Source organism: Nicotiana tabacum, chromosome 5 (genome assembly GCF_000715075.1).
Source record: "Nicotiana tabacum cultivar K326 chromosome 5, ASM71507v2, whole genome shotgun sequence".
Classification (NCBI taxonomy): Eukaryota; Viridiplantae; Streptophyta; class Magnoliopsida; order Solanales; family Solanaceae; genus Nicotiana; species Nicotiana tabacum.
Window position 1 is genome coordinate 131,285,340 of NC_134084.1, and position 20,524 is coordinate 131,305,863.

The following is a 20,524-nucleotide window of genomic DNA, read 5'->3' on the forward strand; positions in this document are numbered from 1 at the left end:
GTCGTTGTTGAAACTAATGTCGTAGCTGTTCGAATAAATTTTGTCCATTGAATTTGTTTCATCGTTCTGTTAGCATGTGGAAATCCATGATAATTTCCAATTTCACATAAAAGTTGTCTTGTGATGATGGAAAGCCGAGCTATGATTGTAAGTAAACATTGTTGCGGCCATGTAACGTTGGGCGTACACCGCAAAACCGAGAAAGTCGCAAAACGGCTAAGTGAAATTGAAGGAATAATATTTCAAAAGGAATTATGTCCTATAAAAATATGACTGTTTTGATATCTCATGGGAACTCTGTCATGTAGTGGAGAGAAATCTCCTGACATGGACATATTAAAGCAACTTGTCAGAAATACTTTACGATTTATTTATTGAACTAACATTTTTTTTTTCTCTGATTTTTTTTTATTTCGAACACATGTTACTAACAACTGCAAAGTAAGACTTCCCCTTTATTCTCCTCTTTGCAGTGTTCAGTTTATTTATAAACATTGAATTTAATAACATAAAGTTTTGACAAAAACTTTTAGTGTAGATTTTGGGTTTCCATTCTCGAATCGGGAGGAAGTAAAGATTATAAGGGAGATGCTGGCCGTTTTATTATAAATAAGCTTGTCATTCTATGTGCGATATTCTCTATATAACTTAACACGTGGAGCACTAATTTTAATATGTGGCAGCCACCGCTGGTTTTTCAGCTTAATCTAACATTTCCGGGAAGTAACACCCTGCATCTCTAGAACATCTATTCTCTATATCCTCTTGTTCTTAAGTTTGCTCTTCCATCAATTGTATTTTCTGGTGGATATCACTTCTACCATCTCTTTGATTCATCTTTAGAGAAATATCAATGCCTTTTGTTCTTTAGGTGTTTGACAAAATTGTTACTACTAGATAGAAGAGCCTTGAAAGCGGCTGGCGGTCGTCATGGTAGCTTGTCGACCAAGGCCTCTTTCTGTCATTTTTGTCTAACTTTTGTGAGTCTTTGATCCTTTAAGTGTTTTTAAGTGTTGGTCCAACTAAGCAAATTTATGTGGCGTTAGATATGCAGGGTGTTATTTCCTGAAAGTGTTAGATTGAGCTGAAAAACCAGCGGTGGCTGCCACATATTAAAATTAGAGCTCCATGTGTTAAGCTATATAGAGAACCTGGGATGGACAGATTAGCTATTGAAATGACAAAAGTACCCTCATTTAATAAGTAAAATTTCGGGAAGCACACATGTTGACCTTGAGGTGTCTGATATTCCCTCGTATTAATAAGTAAAAAAAAAATACGTAGTAATCTTGCTATCAAAAGCTCAAAATGCAGAGAATCAAGTTTGGATATATAGCATGAGCCTAAGTTTTTCATGAGATGAAAAAAGAGTAGTATTAGTCAATTATCAATGTCTAATACGGTTACCAGCGGATTACTAATTTTTCTTGCACATGCCTTTTCATTTCCTCAAGAAATATTTTCATGTTTTCAATTGATGCATCACATGGACTAGTTGGATAAAGTCATAAAATACTAGCATTAACCCACAAGTATGATTATTATAAAAAGATAAAAGAGGTTAAGCTTTGGGATAAGCAAAAAAAGTGAATTTTAAGTTTGGGGAAAAAAGGTGTGAATACATCTTTTAAGCAAAATAGATGAGATGAGAGAGCAAACCATTGGGATATAGTGCTGACTTTGGTATGCTGGAAGCATACGCAAAGTCAAGATTGGAACTTTATGAATTCTAAATTCTAGGATAATGGTATTAGGTGTTGGTAGCTGAGTTCTAATTTAAATTTTTCTACGATTTTTTCGTACAAATTATGAGAATATACAGGAGAAAAGTCTATTATTAATTGATATTCTATGTTACAATGAGTTATATTTATATGTATACATAATACATAACCTACTCCTATTATTACATAAGGGACTAAATATATATTCACATAACTATTCTAACACTCCCCCTCAAACTGGTGCATATATATCATATGTACCGAGTTTGTTACATATGTAGCTAATACGAGGACCAGTGAGGGACTTGGTAAAAATATCTGCAAGCTGATCATTCGACTTCACAAACTTTGTAGCAATATCTTCCGAGAGTATCTTTTCTGACAGTCAATCTCAATGTATTTTGTTCTCTCATAAAACACTGGATTTGACGCAATATGAAGAGCAGCTTGATTATCACAAACAGGTCACATCCGACTAATCTCACCAAATTTCAACTCCTTGAGCAACTGTTTGATCCAAATTAGCTCGCATGTCGCCATAGCCATTGCTCGATATTCTGCTTCTGCACTAGACTGAGCAACCACATTCTGTTTCTTGCTCTTCCAAGACACCAAATTTCCACCTACTAAGACACAATATCCAAACGTAGAACGTCTATCAGAAGGTGATCATGCCCCATCAGCATCTGAGTATCCAACGATCTGCTCATGGCCTCGATCTTCAAACAATAAACCTTTGCCTGGAGCTGATTTTATATACCGAAGAATGTGGACAACTGCATCCCAATGACTATCACAGGGAGAATTCATAAACTGACTCGCAACACTCACAAGAAAGGAAATGTCAGGTCTAGTCACTGTGAGGTAATTGAATTTACCAACCACCTGCCTATATCTTGCAGGATCGCTAAGAGGCTCCCGCTGTCCCGGCAGAAGTTTAGAATTCGGATCCATCGGAGTGTCAACAGATCTACAACCTGTCATTCTTGTCTCCTCAAGAATATCTAAGGCATACTCCCGTTGTGAGATCACAATACCTGTGTTAGACTGAGCGACCTCAATACCAGAAAATACTTTAACCTGCCCAGATCCTTAGTCTGAAAGTGTTGAAAGAGATGTTGCTTCAACTTACTAATATCATCTTGATCATTGCCGGTAATAACAATATCGTCAACATAAACGACCAGATAAATATAGAGATTTGAAGCAGAATGTCGATAAAACACAAAGTGATCAGCTTCAGTACGAGTCATGCCAAACTCCCGAATAACTATGCTTAACTTACCAAACTAGGCTCGAGGAGACTACTTTAGACCATAGAGGGACCGACGCAACTGACATACAAGGCAGTTTTTTTTTGGAATTACTGTTCATGCCGAAAAAATATAAAAGTGATCGGAATTTGATTTGAACTAGATAAGTAAGCTCGGAATTGTGAGGAGTGCAGCTGTCCTGAAGAAGCTCGGCCAAAAAAATGGCCGGAAGATGCCTCACGCGCCAACGCGTGATGTCGAAGTCTCGCCGGAAAATATTTTTCCGACTGCGCGTGAGGGCACGTGAGTGGAGATCTACCAGAGAAACTTTTACGGGTTGGTCGTCGGAAGCTGATCTACCTCGTGGTGGTGTTGGTTTTTGCACAAGACAAATGAATATGGACTTTTTCCTACGGACAGTGCTGTTTTGCCGGAAAAAAAGGCTTTTTTTTTTCTTCCCGGAGTTGCTGGAATTTATGCACAGCGAAATATATCTCACAATTGCTCTGATACCATGTGAAAATGCACGGGAGAAATCTATTATTAATTGATATTCTATGTTACAATGAGCCCTATTTATATGTATACATAACACATAATCTACTCATATTACATAAGGGACTAAGACTAATTACATATATTCACATAACTATTCTAACACAAATACAAAATTTGGATAAAGTTACTAGGTTCAGCCGAACTCGTATATCTCCTTCTAGCTCTGCCCCTGGTTGGAGGTATCAAATTCATCACTATTAATGTACAATCGTCATAGAAAGAAGTACTAGCGTCATTTTGATTGCTGGAGTCGGTCAAAGTTCAGGAAGGCACTGGCTGCTGCAGTTCCAGCTTGCTTGTCACCCTGACTTTGAATTTCTGATTTATGTTAAATGGAGACAAACATGGTGTTTGAGCAAAAGAGACATGTCCCTAATGGAAATATTTCGTCTCTTGACCTATAAAAGGTAAATCTTGAAGTTCAAAATTAATGCAGATATTATAGCTCAGCTCATAAGTACCTCAAGTCTTCAGATACAAACACAATTCAAATTTCAAACAAGAAAATCTCCATTTTTCTAGTTGAGTTTGACTACTTTTGCTACTGCACTGTTCTTGTCACAATGTTCTTCCAGAAAAAAGTATTCACCGCCTCTTATTTTTGCTTCCAATCAACAAAGCAAAATAGAAGAGAATCCTGTAGAAAATTCCCAAAGCAATGGTGATCCACAAACTAGTCCATTTGTCTAAACCATTCACCGCGGCTAGCTTCAATATATCTGTTCCTGTTGTCAAACAAGTTGAGTTTGTTATGTTCATCCCCAAGATCTTGCTCATGTCTTGAAGCAACTCTATCTTCAACGGCTCAGAAACATCCTTCAACGGCGAGGCATCAAAAATCTTGATACCCTTTACAAGACACTTGTATGGATCATCAAATTCATTCTGTAAAACACCTTGATAAGGGTATTTTGGTGGAGATAAATAGTGACACCATATCCAATAAAGGGGGATCCGATCTCGGTCAATGAACAAGCCACTTAACAACATAAACCAACCCAAAATTAAGGTGACTACTGTGTAAGCAACCATTTCAGAGTAAATAACTCCAGAGAGGAATGTGATAAAGGAAGTAGCAGCCCAAAATGTGGAAAACATGAAGAGGTAGAAAAAAACAAACCCCGAAAAGCCACCTGCTAGACCGACTAACCAATAAGTTGTTACAGCATGAGCAAGGGAGAGGACAAACAGTAAAGGAAGTGAGATGATGGTATGGGAGAGAACATAGGAGGAACAGCGATAAGCATTATACGCTGTCTCTCTCATGAAAATGTACCTTTCTTGGAGGAAAACTGGCATGGCGTAAAGAGATATGTAAAAGATTGAACCCACGGCAAAGGCAATGAAACCTAGCTTTTCTTGAATCCCTTTTGGGGAATTGTCCAGTTTCCTAAAGAGTGTGGCTAGAATGATCCCAGTTGCAACAACAGCACCAAAACGAACGTAAAACAGCTCAGGCATTCTCATGGAGTTAAGTATGGATCTTTTTGCTATCACAACCATTTCCATCCAGAATGGATTAGCAAATTTTGGGACGTCTAAGGAAGAAATATTGTGGTCGATATTTGTTGCTCCTGAGACTAATTTTCCCCTTGAAACACTTGCATTTATGGCATCTTGCAATGATGGTTTAGGTCCATTGAAAAAGCTGGGGCAAGTTGGATTTCTCTTTGCCATGATCTGTTGAATTCCACCAAGTTCTTGGTTCCATTTGGAGTTTCTTCTAGTTCTTGTATGAAATCTAAAGCCACCTCTGCCCAATTTTCATTTTCTGGAATTGGGGTCCCAAATTCAGCAAAGAACTGGGGAATGCTTGTAGGTGAACCACCAAAAACTATTTGACCACATGAAAGAAAGATCAAGCAGTCCAACAAACAGAGGATTCTGTAACTCGGCTGGTGAATTGACATGATCACAATGCTTCCACTTTGAGCTATTTTTTGCAAGACCTTGACCACCATATAAGCACTAGTAGAATCAAGTCCTGAAGTAGGTTCATCAAGAAATAGGAGAATAGGGTCATGAATGATTCCTATTCCAATTGAAACGCGCCTGCGTTCTCCGCCAGACACTCCCCTGTGGCCTTCATCTCCAATCATAGTATTAGCAGCATTTTGCAAGTCTAGTTGATCGATCAATGCTCGAACTCTTGCTTTCTTTCTAGACCAAGATAAAGTCCTTGGGAGATGGAATTCGGCTGAGAACATGAGGGTCTCTTCCACTGTTAGCATGGGAAATAAGAGGTCATCTTGCATGACATAAGCTGAGATCATTTTGAGAAACTTGGACTCCAAAACTTCACCATTCAAAGTTACACTACCTTTAAGGCTTTCCCTTGCTATACGGTCTGCAAGGGCGTCGATCAACGTGGATTTTCCTGAGCCACTAGCACCAAGGACCGTCATGATTTCGCCTTCCCTTGCTTCCCCGGAAATGTCATTCAACAATACCTTCGTGCGAGTCATGTCCTCATCTGTGCCTTCCCCTGGCAACTTGCCATCCCAGCTAGCTCTCCTCAAGCACCTAGGAAGTACTGTCAGTTTAGGTCGAACTTTAACACTATAGCTGAGGTTATGAAAGGAAAGAACAAAGGGAAATGAAGTAGGATTAGGAAAAAGCGGATCATGGCAATTGCTATTTTCCTTGATGGAGTCACCAAATTCTTGAAGCTCCATGCTTTTGCTTCTAGGCCTAAAAATGGCAGTGATAGAGAGAGTCAAAACTTGTTGACAATGGGTGTTTTGTTTGGGCTCAAGACATGTGCACTGAGCTCATTTCACCGCATCTTGAATGCCCATAATCCTCCATATATTCCTTCCCTTTTATGTATAATACATTCTACATAAAAACAATAATATCTATAAAATGGGAAGTGTGGAGTGGGAGTAAGCGAGTCCAGTCCGGAAGGGCTTTCAACGTTAAGTTTTCTTCACATTTTTAATTAAGTACTTTATGCGCACTCTTCAATGTAGTACGCCTATTTGCAGCACTATTCGGCCACACTAATGCTTATCTAAAACTAAACTTCAGCGTTTCCAGATCTCACAAACGTTTCTTCTTTTCTACGCTAGGAGATAAACATTCTTGGGTACTACTTCAGAGAAGGTCAACCTGCTCAAATAAGGCATATTTTGGGGACAAAAGATCATTGTACTTCTAACTTAGCCAATAAATTCCTCTATCTATGATGCAAGCAATTACAACAATTTGAACTCTTAAAGCTCTTTAGTCTCATCAGTCACTTCTCAATGGCTAATTTGGTAACGAACACATTCTTAAAGCTCTCCTGCACATGCCTTAATTGCTTCAACAAATGGATTTCTTGAATGTATTCAGTCGATGCAACCACATGGCCCAAGTGGACGACCAGATAGCTTTGATTTTCAGTTGAGTGCATTTTAAGCAAAAAGAACCCCAAAAAGGGACTTTAGGCTTTGGGATAAGCAAAGGAGTGCATTTTAAGCAAAAAAAAAAAAAAAAAAAAATAGGGACAGTTAAGAGCTTTCATTAATATGTTTAATTTTATTATTTTAAATTTTGAATTTGAAAACTGAAAATTTTAAGTGCCTGTTCAGAGATGGTTATGTCTGTTTAAGATAGTTATAACTTAGCAGGCATCTAATACCTATATATATATATATATATATATATATATATATATATATATATAGAATTTCCTAAGTCTTTTTCTTCTTACTAATTTGAAAAACTGACAATGTATTGTTGCACAAATGCAGAGAGGATAAGTTACCTCCCTTTTTCGTCTTCTCCTTTTCAGAATTATCGTATAAATTCTTTTGTTAATTATGTGGACATATTAGATTAGTTAAGAATGTTACTCTACTTAGGACCAAAGAATCATTATTAACATCCTTTCTGCATTTCACTCAAAAATCACAAGAGAATTATAATGCTGCCTTTGTTAGTCCACTCTCAACATATACAAAACGAACATCAAGAGATGCAACAGCACCAGCAAGAAAATCCTACTAACCAACTTACCATATGTAATTAGCTAAGTTGCTTAGCTCAGGCAAAGCAAAAAGAATAATGAAAACAAGGACAGTTAGTGGACTGAAGTACCGGACCTGTCAGAAATTCCGACACCCATCAGCATATCGGAGACCAGCCTCACCTTCAATACTGTAGTTGATGATAGTCACCGAGAATTAGCCGCTTGCAACATAGTAAGTATTCACCCATATAGCCAGTTTTTTCTTCTTCACATCAAAGATGATATCCTTTTGACTTTTGTGGATTGACAAAGGCGGTAAATCCATCTGTAGATTGGCCAAGGCAGTAAACGTGCCCCTTCAACATAAAATGACAACTATTCTCCATCATCTCGATGCTCGTTCAACCGAACCATCTCTTCTGATTGGGCCAAGTAAGCGCGCCCCTTCCTGTTTTGGAGCGCCAGGAAGGTTGCAGTTTGAGAGGCATGTAAACAAATACAGAGAACGATATCGAAATGAAGAAGGAACACCTTGAAGAAGATAACAAAAGTGAACAGAAAAGTTGGTTATACCATTCCACATGTGTATATTCTCCATTTAACAATTCTGTATAGCCATGATGAAACTATAGCTAGATATATCATTTTGATGATATTAGTCATAACCACTAAGGAACGGAAGTAATAATGAAATGAAATTACATAGTGAAGCTCAGTTGTAAAGAATAATATCTTCTATTCAAAAGGCATACAGTCTCATAACTCCCCAGTGGTCACATACTTCCAAGCTCACGGTACTATCTACATTTGCTACATTCTCTTACAGTAAATTACCCCTTCAAGTTATAGTCTACAACTACGTCAAGCATTTACATGTATGTTGGATATGACATAAAAAAAGATGCTATTTTTCTAAATAACATGACTAAGTGGCCCAATCCCTAATTCGTCCTCCATGTCATCGTCCTCTTCAAACAGCTTCAAGAAACGAGCTTGCTCTTGCTGCCTCTTCTTTCGCTTCCAATATTTGTAAACAGTGACTGCTCCAAGAACTAAAACAGTTGACGCTAAAGCACAAATAAGCAGCACTAGAGCCCAGTGCATTCTCTTTCCCCCTTTTTGTGAGTCAGGTGAGTGATTAGAAGCTAGAGAAACAACGCAATAGAACTAACAATTAGTACTGAGCATACAAGTAAACCAACTCCACAAATTTGCGGAAGCAAAAAAATCTTCAGTCTATAAATAGAGCCCAGATAAGAAAAATAACAAGGAATTTCCTTTAACATCTAAAGCTTAAAACTGCAGAGTATTAGTGACTTATTCTACATCACCACATCACAGCCCGACCTCTATTGCATCAGCTACCAAAATGTACCAAAGAGAACTACAGAAAAGAATACCATAAGGAACTAGAAGACTAACCACCACCACGAGGGACACACTCTGGGCACAAAAATGTGGCATTGAGCTCTTTCTTTAAGAAATGAACATACTTCCCATCAAGATTAGTAAAATCAGAAGCACATAACTCCCACTCATCAAAAGTATCATCAGGCTTTATTGTGTCCTTCTCATAGATTCCGCATCGTTTGCACTTTTTATCTGTAAGCTCTGTCAAAGGCTAAAACATAAAATGCACTCAACATCAAATTTTGAAGGAGATATATCTTATGCCATGCACATCATATTAGCATAAACCTGGATATTCTGTACAACAACAGAAACTCATAAGCTCTCGAGCAGCACACATACTGATAGAAGTTGAAAATAATGCATAACAAATTCCATGACCCAAATTCTTGAGTCGAGGGTTTTTTGGAAACAGCCTCTCTACTCTTACGGGGTAGGGATAAGGTCTGTGTACGCTCTACCCTCCCGAGACCCCACTTGTGGGATTTTACTAGGTTGTTGTTGTAACTTCCACGACCCAAATGCTAATTTCCAAATGTGATTCCTCCCCATCATGCAACACAAATATCTCAGTCCCTGCTATCTTTTGTTTCTGTTAAATCATTATCCATTAAAATATTCCTACATGTAGAACTCAACACCCATTAAACAATTCCTAGCACTACTTTTGAAACCAACCAGTAGGAAACTACAATTTCTACACCCAAAAAGAATAAGACATGACACCCTGCCAACATCCCCCTCCCCCTCCCCCCTCCCCCTCCCCCCCCCCCCCCCGGAAAAAAAAATACATTACCCAACTGAAGCAATTGTAGGCAGAAGTTGAAAAGAAGAGTTATGACTAAAGTCCACAGGTGGCAGGGTGCTGCAGGTTTACAACTAAATTTTGTAATTTGCAACAGGTATCGCCTAACTAGGAAGTAAGTTAGCAAAGACCAGCTGTGTAGAAATTCTTTTGAAAATGCAATGAACCAACACTTTGGCAAAATGTAGGTAAATGGTTCACCAACCTTAGGGAGTAACAGTTCCCCCCCACCCACCCACCCACCCCAAAAAAGGTAACTCCTACATAAACTGTTATGTTTTAGCAGGAAAATAAAGGCATATGCATTGCCATAATCAAGTTTATTGGCTACATACCAAAATCTCATCTTTTTCCCAACAAACAACTGCACAAGTTTTTATTTTCCAACAAGATACTTAAGTCGTCTCAAGCACGATGCCAACAAACTTTGTTAGAATAGCTTTTTGCAGCTAAGACCAGAGGCGGACCTATGTGTAATGTTGAGGGGTCACCGGACCCGTAAACTTCTGTAGAAATCTTGTATATGTATAAGTGTATACCTTGAAAAAGGTTAATTCAAATCACTTGGCACCCTAAATACTAAAAGCCTTTAGGAGGCACTAGTTGAGCACAATATTATGCCCTCATCGCGTTAAAATTCTGGGTCCACCTTTGACTAAGACAGTAGTCGAAACTAGCAAGCTATGAGCCTTTTGATGACCAAACATTGTGACAAATTGTTATTGCTAGTAAATTTTAAATGTTCAAGTTATCCCTAAACAATGAAAGGAAAGGGAACTGTAAAAGTGAAAGCTGGAAAAGATAGCAAGGATAAAATTCCATTGTAAGTAAATCAAACAATTGAGAGAGATTCAGTCATTATAAACCTGCCAAGACTCTTCGCCCTTGAAAATATACAAGACATGTTTTTTCTTCACATCTGGCAAAATTGTTTTGTTCTCCCCTTTACACTGGAAAAATACTGTTGGTTTCGATCCGAATAATTCATGTTTCTTATATATTTCGATCGAATCAAGTGTAACAACTGCCGCTATGACTAATCCTGCAGAAATTAATAAACATTACAGAGAAAAAATCAATCTTTTTTCTCCCTTTATACCAAAATCAAGAAACAACCTGGATAGAGCTAGTAGAATGCATACAAAAGGATTTACATAGCCGATCCCAATTAATTTAGAATCACAATTGATACAGACCATAAATGACCATTAACATTTATTCTGAATTTAATTAGCTTGAGGTCAACCAATTAATAAAAATTAAGATTACCTGGAAGCCATCTGAGAAAAAGGGAGCTACACAAAATAAATACAATGAGAATTGTAGGATTTAAACAATGATGCATCGTTGCCTATACATATTATTCTTTACTTTTGTGTGCGACATAAGCTTAAGAAGAGAATTACACGAGAGGTGAAGAAGAAGGCTGAGGAGCAGTTCGCGCGTTGTTTAACAGTTGCCTTTTTATTTCGTTTACATTTCTCTTCTGACTTATGACACGAATATTACTCCTACACTTGATGATGATAAAAATAAAAGTAGTCATAATAATACAAAAATATAATTTTGTTGCAAACAATATTGCCAAAGAAAAATAAATTTGTGCTTCATCAATTTGATATTTATACGGTGATTAATGGGAAGAGTCTTATGTTAAATAAAGATAAAACTTTTAATTAAAAAAATCTTAACATTGTTATAACGACCCGGCCGGTCGTTTTGAGAAATTAAGCTTTGTTCGGCGGCGTAAGGTCTGGAACAGCTTCATAATATGAGTATCGACCTGCGTTTATGGTTGAATTCAGTTAACGGATGATTCAGAGTAAAATTAGAAGAAAGAATCTAGTTTGAAAGTTTAAACGGTGAGAATTTGACCGGAATTAGACTTTTGAGTAAACGGCCACGGAATGGGTTTTGAGTAATCTCAACAGCTTCGTATGGTGATTTTGGACTTAGGCGTGCGTCCGGATTCGGATTTGGAGGTCCGTAGGGTAATTTGAGGTGTTTCGGCGAAAGTTGGAGTAATTGAAGTTTGGAAAGTGGAGAAGTTTGATCCATAGTTGACTTTTGTGATATCGGGGTCAGAATGCGATTCCGTGAGTTTGAGAAGCTCTGTTATGTCATTTTGGACTTGTCTGCAAAATTTGGCGTCATTCCGTGTTAATTTGATAAGTTTCGGCACAAGTTTTTGAAGTTGGAAGATTTGGAAGTTCATAGTTCGATTCATGGTGTAATTCGTCGTTTCGGCGTTGTTTGATATGATTTGAGACCTCGAGCGAGTTCGTATTAGGTTATATGACTTGTTTGTGTGTTTAGACGGGGTCCCGGGGGGACTCGGGTATGTTTCGGATCATTTTGGGCTACTTTGGATGCTGATTATGTGATATATAGTGTTGTTCTTCGTGTTCGCAAAGAAGAATTTGGTTTCTGGAAGTTTGTTCTTTGTGTTCGCGAAGAGACTTTCGCGCTCGCGAAAAAGGAAATCTCGGTTGCATAGGTCTGATTTCGGAGGCTCATATCTCACAATCTATAAGAAATTTGGAGATGATCTAAAAATAAAAGTTGTAGCCCTTTGTGTCTAATTTTCAGAAATATAAATTAATTGGAATTTAGATTTGTGTACAAAACGTTATGGTAGTTACACTAAAGGCTATCTGGAATGAGTTTGGAAATCGCTGACGAGGAATTTAGTCATCGCGAATGCGAGAGAAGGGGTCGTGGACGCGAAGAACAACCCCGGGGCAGGTAGAACATATTCCCAAATCGAGGGTTAGACCATTTTATTCATATCTTGACTTGTGGAGCTCGGTTTTGAGCGATTCTTTGAGGGTTTTTCACACAAATCGATTGAGTAAGTGTTCTTCACCTAGAATCTAACATATTCCATGATTTTATCTTCATTTTCATCATTTAATTTGTGTTTTGGGTTGGGAAAAATGTTGGTTTTTGAAGAAAATTCCTAAAATGAAAAATCATGATTTGAGGGACCAAATGGTATTGGAATTTGATAAATTTTGTATGGTTGAACTCGTGTCGGAATGGGTATTCGGTTTTTATAAAATTTGTCGGGTTCTGAGGTGCAGGTACGGGGGGTCGACTTTTGGACCAATTTTTGGATTTGTTAAAGACTGAGACTTTATGGTCCGGAACAGTTTCTTATGTGTTTTATTTGTACTTTGAAGTTAATTTGGTTAGATTCGAGCCCTCCGGAGGTCTTTTCACCCGAGAAGTGCATTTTAAAGTATCGTTTTTTATATTTGAGGTAAGTATCCTGCCTAACCTTGTGTGAGGGACTTCCCCTTAGGATTTGAGTCTGCTATGTTGATTGTACTTCGTGTACGCGAGGTGACGAGTGCGTGCACGAACTTATTTATGGAAAAATTGGCCTTTTAGGGTTCTTAGATCCTTATATTCACTATGTATGAATGTGTACTTGATATGCTTAAGTTTTTCACTTACTAGTTTCATCTCTACATGCTCTAATTGGAAGTAATTGCTTATGATTCATTCTTATTACCTATTTGACTCTTATGAATGTGTATAAGTAATTGTTTAGTCTTAATTGAGGTTATGATTATCTTCCCACTGCTCATCCTTAATTGAAATTGTTGTATATTCTTCGTAAATTGCCCAACCTTAAAAGAAGTTTAGATATCCTATATTTAGCTGACATTTCCTTATTTGGAATTATTTGATTCGTGTTAGCTTCCTTGTTGTTGAATTACATATTGTGGGATCGTTGCTTCATATTATTTTCTCCCTTGTTGAGCTGTTCTTATTACGCTTAATATTCTCTATTGTGGTTATTCTTTGTGAGCTAGTTTTACCGTCTCCTTGTGATCAAAAGTTCTTGAGTTGATTTACTTGTCGTGTTCTTGTATATATTGTCATTATTGGATTTTACCTCTTCTATTGTCATGCTATCTTTCATAACTGCTCGTCTTTATTGGAAATCATTATTATCTCCCCTGTAATTATTAAGTCTTAATTGTGGTTATGATTATCTTTCCTCTACTCATCCTTAATTGAAATTGTTGTATATTCTTCGTAAATTGCCCAACCTTAAAAGAAGTTTAGATATCCTATATTTAGTTGACATTTCCTTATTTGGAATTATTTGATTCGTGTTAGCTTCCTTGTTGTTGAATTACATATTGTGGGATCGTTGCTTCATATTATTTTCTCCGTTGTTGAGCTGTTCTTATTACGCTTAATATTCTCTATTGTGATTATTCCTTGTGAGCTAGTTTTACTGTCTCCTTGTGATCGAAAGTTCTTGAGTTGATTTACTTGTCGTGTTCTTGTATATATTGTCATTGTTGCTGTTGTACTTGTTGTGGTGGTGCACAAGGTTTCTGCCGTGCGATTGTTGTTATGGGGTTGCACGAGGTTTCTGCCGTGCTATTGCTACTATTGATATATTGCACATGCGGCGTGACAAGGTGGGGTGTGTATATATATGCTTATATGTGGGTTGTGCACGTGGCGAGACATTTTTTGTAAAAAAAAAAAAGAAGAAACAAAATAGTTTGAAAAGTACGATTTTATATTGTTATTAATATTACTACGTTCGGATATGTTTTAAATTGTACACGCGATATGAGAAAGTTTACGAGATTTTTTTTATTGTAAAGATATGAATTACTTATTTTTACAAGAAAAGAAGGTTATCTTTTTACCATTTTAAGAATTAAGTGTACAAAAATTTGTACTCTTTATATGAGATTAAGAAAATTATAAGTTGAGAAAATATATGTATTTTTTTACATGGATGTTTTAATAAAATAATAGTGTATAAATTTATTTTATATGGTACCACATGACCATGATAGTAGGGTATATATAAAGTGTATTAAAAGTGAATGGTATATCAAGTAATTTAAAATAATTCTTAATTATACGGGTAATTGATTAATTATTGGATAATTAATTAAAAAGTGGGATAAGATTTAACCCCAAAAACATGGCAATCATCCTTTCCACTTAAGTGACTAAGCATTAAAGATTTCAAGGTGTCACACTTTGGGAAAGAAGTGTGACACCAAGCTTAATTGTAGGGCATGTGTTTGATCGTGTATTAAAATTACATTTTAATATTTTACTGTTTCTGCTTTCAACTATGGTTTCAATTTGGTTCAAGACACGCATAGACTGATAATGACACTAAAACGTTGCTGCTTATGCCTCTTGCTATAATTTTTACCATTCAAGTTATGAACTACTGGAAGTATTCCTTAGTGATATGGTAATAGAACTCAAAATAACTCTTGTGAGTGCAATAGTCTTATTTTCATTATGATACAATTCCTCTCTTCCGATTGTAATATTTATTACTACTTCCTAGAGTTTAATCCAATCATTATTAATACCTTTTAGAACTGTTATACATTACATGGAGGGATATATTGAAATAGACTTGTAAGGAGAAGCTAATGACTAAACGAGTTGTGTGGTTTCAAAGTGTTACGCTGAAGCTGGTTGGAATATTCAGTTTTGAAGAAATTTTAATGATTGGAAGATAGATGAGATCATTAAGTCGTTAGCTGTTTTAGAACCCTTCAAACTGGACAGCTCGAAGAATGACTCATAGGTATGTTAAGCCTATCCCTTCTTTCTTTTGGCATGATCCAGGTAACGATATGTAAACGTAATGATATTCCATAAGTGGTTCTACTCTTAGCAGTTAAGGATGTCTATGTTATTCATTCCCGTAAAGTGATATTCAAGCATGCCTAAGTATGTATCTAGTTACCTATTGAGGTATTTGATAATGATGTTAATGTTTATAATATAGTGATACATGTACATGCATCTTCATGCATTTACCACCGTGCTACGGCCGGTCGGGCAGGTACTACTGGTTGGGAAGTTACGTATCATTATTTACCACCGGTTGGGCAGTCATACATATTAATTTACCATCGTGCTACGGTTGATTGGGCAGTTACATATTTACCACCGAGCTACGGCCGATCAGGCAGTCATATATTTACCACCGAGATACGGCCGGTCGGGCAGTTACCACTAATCAGTTGGGCAGTCATGCATCATAAGATATGGATAATAGTATCAAAGAGAAGCATTATATATATATATATATATATATATATATATATGTATATAAAGTGGCACTTCAGAGACAAGTTGATTCTTATATGTCTTTCATTAATTTGACTTATTATTATTTTTCAGTCCTGCCTTACATACTCAGTACATTATTCGTACTGACGTCCTTTTGTCGGAGACGCTGCATTCATGCCTGCAGGTATAGATAATCAGTTTGACGAGCCCTCACAGTACACTAGATTGGCATTCAACGAAGGATCGGTAAGACTCCACCTCATTCCGAGTGCAACCGAGTCTATGAGTCATCGTGTCAGAGTTTTACTACAGACTTATGGGTAGGTCGATACCTTGTCCCATTTGTTGTCAAACAATCTTAGAGGCTTTGTAGACAGAGGTTCATTTTGTACAGTATGTCAGAGGCCTTGACGGTCCATATGTATTCATGTTTTAAAAATAATGGTTCAGTGATACACTATTGCCACTTATAGTTATACATTACAAGTTGTGATCATGTTGGCCCATGATAGTTACAAAGGAAAAAAATGAGTTATAGAGTGATTCGCTCGGGCCAGTACGACATCGGGTGCCAGCCACGCCTCCCCAGGTTTGGGGCGTGACATACGAGGTTTCAGCCGTGCAGTTGTTGATATTGTGATGCACGAGGTTTCTGCCATGCGGTTGTTATTATGGGGTTGTATGAGGTTTCTACCGTGCTATTGCTACTATTGATATATTGCACATGCGGCGTGACAAGGCGGGGTATGTATATATATGCTTATATGTGGGTTGCGCATGTGGCGAGACAATGTGGGAACATTATGATACACGTGTGGCAAAACAAGGCGGGCATTTATTATATTATTATTTGCACACGTGGCGAGACAAGGTGGGCTATGTCAGGGATTGATTGTGATGATTTGTGATGGCCTGGGGGCATTCTTGTTGTTTGATATTGTGTTGTGGTACGCTTACCTGTATGAGCTTTATCTCGTGGAAGTTGTGAGGAACATCTTACGTGATGTCCGTTCTTTTCCTTATGCTTATTAGCTGGTAGGAACTATGTTAAAGCACTTGCACAAGCATACATGTAGTTGAACACTCCTATTGGATGTGAAGTCCTCTTGATTTTTCTGAGTATAGATGCACATCCCCGTTTACTTGTTATATATGTGAGAGTGGCTCTAGTTAGCAAGTGAGTTGTCAGCATGACCATGAGGTGTGATGGGGGCACATGATGCCAAGTGTTAGATATCAGGTACAAGGACTCGTGAGCTGTAATTTATCCGAGATTCAGTACTTCATGGAAATTATTGGATAAGACCTGATGTGAACACTGTCGTAGGATCTGAGTTATTGCTTACCTTTACTGTATTGTGAATTTAGGATTTGGGTTTGTGTTTTCGCTCGCTCTTCTATGTCATTATTTTGGCATTTCCGTTGTTATTTGTTGTTTTCTTCCCTTATTGTGATTGTAGTATTGTTACCATTTCGTGTAGTCTTTATATATACATCAAGTTTCATGTACTTATATATGTTCAGTTTATTAGACCAGTGGGTGTCTTGACTGTTCCTCGTCACTACTCCACCGAGGTTAGTCTTGATACTTACTAGGCACCGTTGTGGTGTGCTCATGCTACTCTTCTGAACATTTTTGTTGTGCAAATCCAGGTATCGATCATTAGTAGCTGTGCAGATCATTGCTAAGGAGACTCAAGGTAAACCTGTTGCTGCATTCGCAGGCTTCGGAGTCACCTTCTTACTTGTATTCAATTGTTTTCACTATTTTCCGAACATTTATATTTAGAAGTGATAGCTAACTCTGTAGAGCTTATGCCTTGTACTACTGGGTTTTGGGAATTATAAATTTTGTAGAGATTTTTTCTTCAAGACTGTTAAATTTCATTTATTATTGTGGTATTTTAGTATGAGTTAGGCTTACCTAGTCCTTAAGACTAGGTGCCGTCATGATACCCAAATGGAGGGAAAGTTGGGTCATCACAAGTTGGTATCATAGCTTTAGGTTCATAGGTGCTAGGAGTCATAAGCGAGTTTAGTAGAGTCTTGCGGATTGGTACGGAGATGTCTGTACTTATCTTCGAGAGGCTACAGAACTATCAGGACAATCTCACTTCTTTCATTCCTATTGTGCGAGCTTATTGATCTTGGTGTCTAAACTATTATCATTCCATTCTCTCACAAATGGTGAGGACACGCATTGCAGTTACCGATGACTGCTCCCGGAGCAGGTGTCGCTGGAGGAAGAGACAGAGGCCGACGAGGAGTACGTGCCACAACTAGAGCACATACGAGAGCAGCTGCTGAGGAGCCGCCAGTAGCTCCAGTTGGGGGGCAGGTACCGGAGGCGCCTTTTGTTACCCCCGGACTTTAGGATACCTTAGCATAGTTCTTGAGCATATTTGGTACATTGGATCAGGCGGGGTTGATTTCGGCTGTACCAGCTACTTCACAGATCGGGAGAGGGACTCAGACTCCCGCTGCCCACACTCCAGAGCAACAAGTTCATGTTGGCCTGGTTCCAGGCATCATGGAAGCACAGCCTGTGGTTCTAGTTCAGCCCGTAGTCAGGGCAGCAGCATCTGAAGAAGAGCAACTTAGGCTTGAGAGGTACAAGAAGTACGACCCTCCTACCTTCAGTGGTTTGGCTTCAGAGAGTGCACAGGGTTTTATGGAGGAGTGTCATCGCATTCTCCGCACTATGGGTATTGTTGAGATGAGTGGGGTTTCTTTTACTATGTTCCAGCTCAGGGGAGTGGCTTATCAGTGGTGGCGGGCATATGAGTTGGGTAGCCCAGCTGAGTTAGCTTCACTTACGTGGGTTCAATTTTCAGAGATGTTCCTGAGAGAGAGTTTGTACCTCAGTCCCTTCGGGATGCATGGCGTGCAGAGTTTGAGCAGCTGCGCCAGGGCACTATGTCAGTTTCAGAGTACTCCTTCAGATTTAGTGATTTGGCCAAACATGCGCCGATCTTGGTTTCTACTGTTCGGGAGAGGGTCTGCCTGTTCATTGAGGGACTCCATCCCAGCATCGAGACTAGCATGGCTCGGAGTTGGAGATAGATATTTCATATCAATAGATCGTGAGTATTACTAGGAGAATTGAGGGCATGCTGGCTCGAGAGAGAGAGAGGTCAGGCGAGGCTTGGAGAGAGAGGACAGGCGGGGCCATGAGAGAGAGGGCAGACAAGATCAGGAGAGAGAGTTTGAGGAGGCGAGGAGGCCTCGTAGACGGGGGAGATTTGTTGGTCCTTATTTTGGAGGTAGGTGCGACATGGTAGAGGTTTTGTGGGTCAACAAGTTCAGTTCGAGCTTCAGGCTTTGCATAATGACTCAGGTGTTCATGGGTCTCGGAGTACCCGTACCGCACAGTTCACATGGACTCATCAGCAGAGAGGTTGATTTGAGTGTGGAGGTACTGGCCATATGGTGAGATATTGTCCCAAACTTTGGGCCGATGTGTCACAGCGAGGTATTCAGGCGAGTAGAGGGCGCCCAAGAGGGGGAGGCCAGGCTTATTGATGTGTTTCATATAGTAGGCTTAAGACTGCTACGCCAGCTGAATGTCATTCAGGTATGATTTCGGTTTGTTATAGAGGAGCACCATCCGTAGTTCATTACAGTTCTGCTTATCGGGGTGAGTTCCCCTATTTGTTGCTCCACTTATGGGTGTGTTTCATGACTAGCACTTTATTTATGTGATTACCCTATTGGGAGGTTCTATGTGTGACAGTCATGTCTATCGTCTGTTTCTAGTCATTGTCGGGAATTATGAGACTAGTAGTAAATTTCTGTTGTCCATTTCGGTAGGTTTGATGTGATTTCTGAGTATTTTTGGCTACAAGCTGTGCTTTTTATGCTCCACCGGTGTGGGAGCCAGTACGTTTGTAATTTTATTGACGGAACTGATCTAGTGAAAGGTTTCAGCTGGTTTGATGTACACCCTACTTGTGATTTAGAGTGGAGGGAAGGACCCTCGTGATTTCATGTGATTTGATGTATTGAGACCCGGCTGTGTACCGTGGTGGGAATTATGCTTTAATTCTTTCTTGTTAGATTGTTTTGTAGATTAGTATTGATAGAAAAATTTGTGCTTGTCAGGCTTGTTTGATAGTTCCCTTATGTGTTTTCCTTTCCATATTCAGTCATTTTCGTTCTGTGCTTCTTGAGTTTGAGCTTGTAGGGTGTATGCCCATTGGTATTAGCTGAGATTTGGTGATTCGGGTGTTTGGTTATGTGGCTTTCATGGTTATTGTATCATCGCCAGTATTGTGAAGGTTTGAAACGGGTTCCTATTGACTATGAGGCTTATGGCCTGTGCTGAATTTGATTTCGGACAAATATTGTGATCAGAAATATTACTATGGGCCTATGTGTGATGTGTCATGTTATAAGGTTGTACTATATGGGCGTTGGCATGAATTGATGTAGCTGGGTGAGACTGATACCGGGTATGGATTTAGAATCAAGTCTTTTGGAAATGGATGGAAGGTGAGAATTCTGGTTCTAAGGCTTATTGGTATTGCTAGAAAGGCTAAATTTCAGTTGAGATGGTGTTGTCAGATTTATATGGATTGGAGAGACGTGGGATCACCCGCGGGTGTATGTTGGAAGTGTGCACTCAGTGACTTGAGGACTTCGAGGCGAATCTTGGCACGTTCGAGAACGAACATTGGTTTTAAGAGGGGGAGGATGTAACGATCCGGCTAGTCATTTTAAGAAATTAAGCTCTGTTCGG

At 38.6% G+C, this 20,524-nt stretch overlaps 1 protein-coding gene and 1 pseudogene across 1 annotated transcript; both read right to left on the reverse strand.

Annotated features, from left to right (window-relative positions):
• Positions 1-3,511: 3,511 nt before the first annotated feature.
• Positions 3,512-6,915, reverse strand: LOC107778245 (ABC transporter G family member 20-like; annotated as a pseudogene).
• A 1,291-nt stretch (positions 6,916-8,206) lies between these two features.
• On the reverse strand, positions 8,207-11,189 carry LOC107778244 (uncharacterized). Its single transcript, XM_016598457.2, has 4 exons — positions 10,975-11,189; positions 10,572-10,747; positions 8,913-9,111; positions 8,207-8,635 (listed from the first exon to the last, which is right to left on the reverse strand). The coding sequence occupies exons 1-4, from the start codon at positions 11,048-11,050 to the stop codon at positions 8,403-8,405; spliced, it is 684 nt and encodes a 227-aa protein (XP_016453943.1). The 5' UTR covers positions 11,051-11,189; the 3' UTR covers positions 8,207-8,402.
• Between the last annotated feature and the right edge of the window lie 9,335 nt (positions 11,190-20,524).

Coding starts and splice junctions, on each gene's coding strand:
- LOC107778244 (XM_016598457.2), bottom strand. CDS start 11,050: ATGCATCATTGTTTAAATCCTACAATTCTCATTGTATTTATTTTGTGT. Junction 10,748..10,974: donor TTTTCTCAGATGGCTTCCAG/GTAATCTTAATT, acceptor TAATTTCTGCAG/GATTAGTCATAGCGGCAGTT. Junction 9,112..10,571: donor AGGGCGAAGAGTCTTGGCAG/GTTTATAATGAC, acceptor TTTATGTTTTAG/CCTTTGACAGAGCTTACAGA.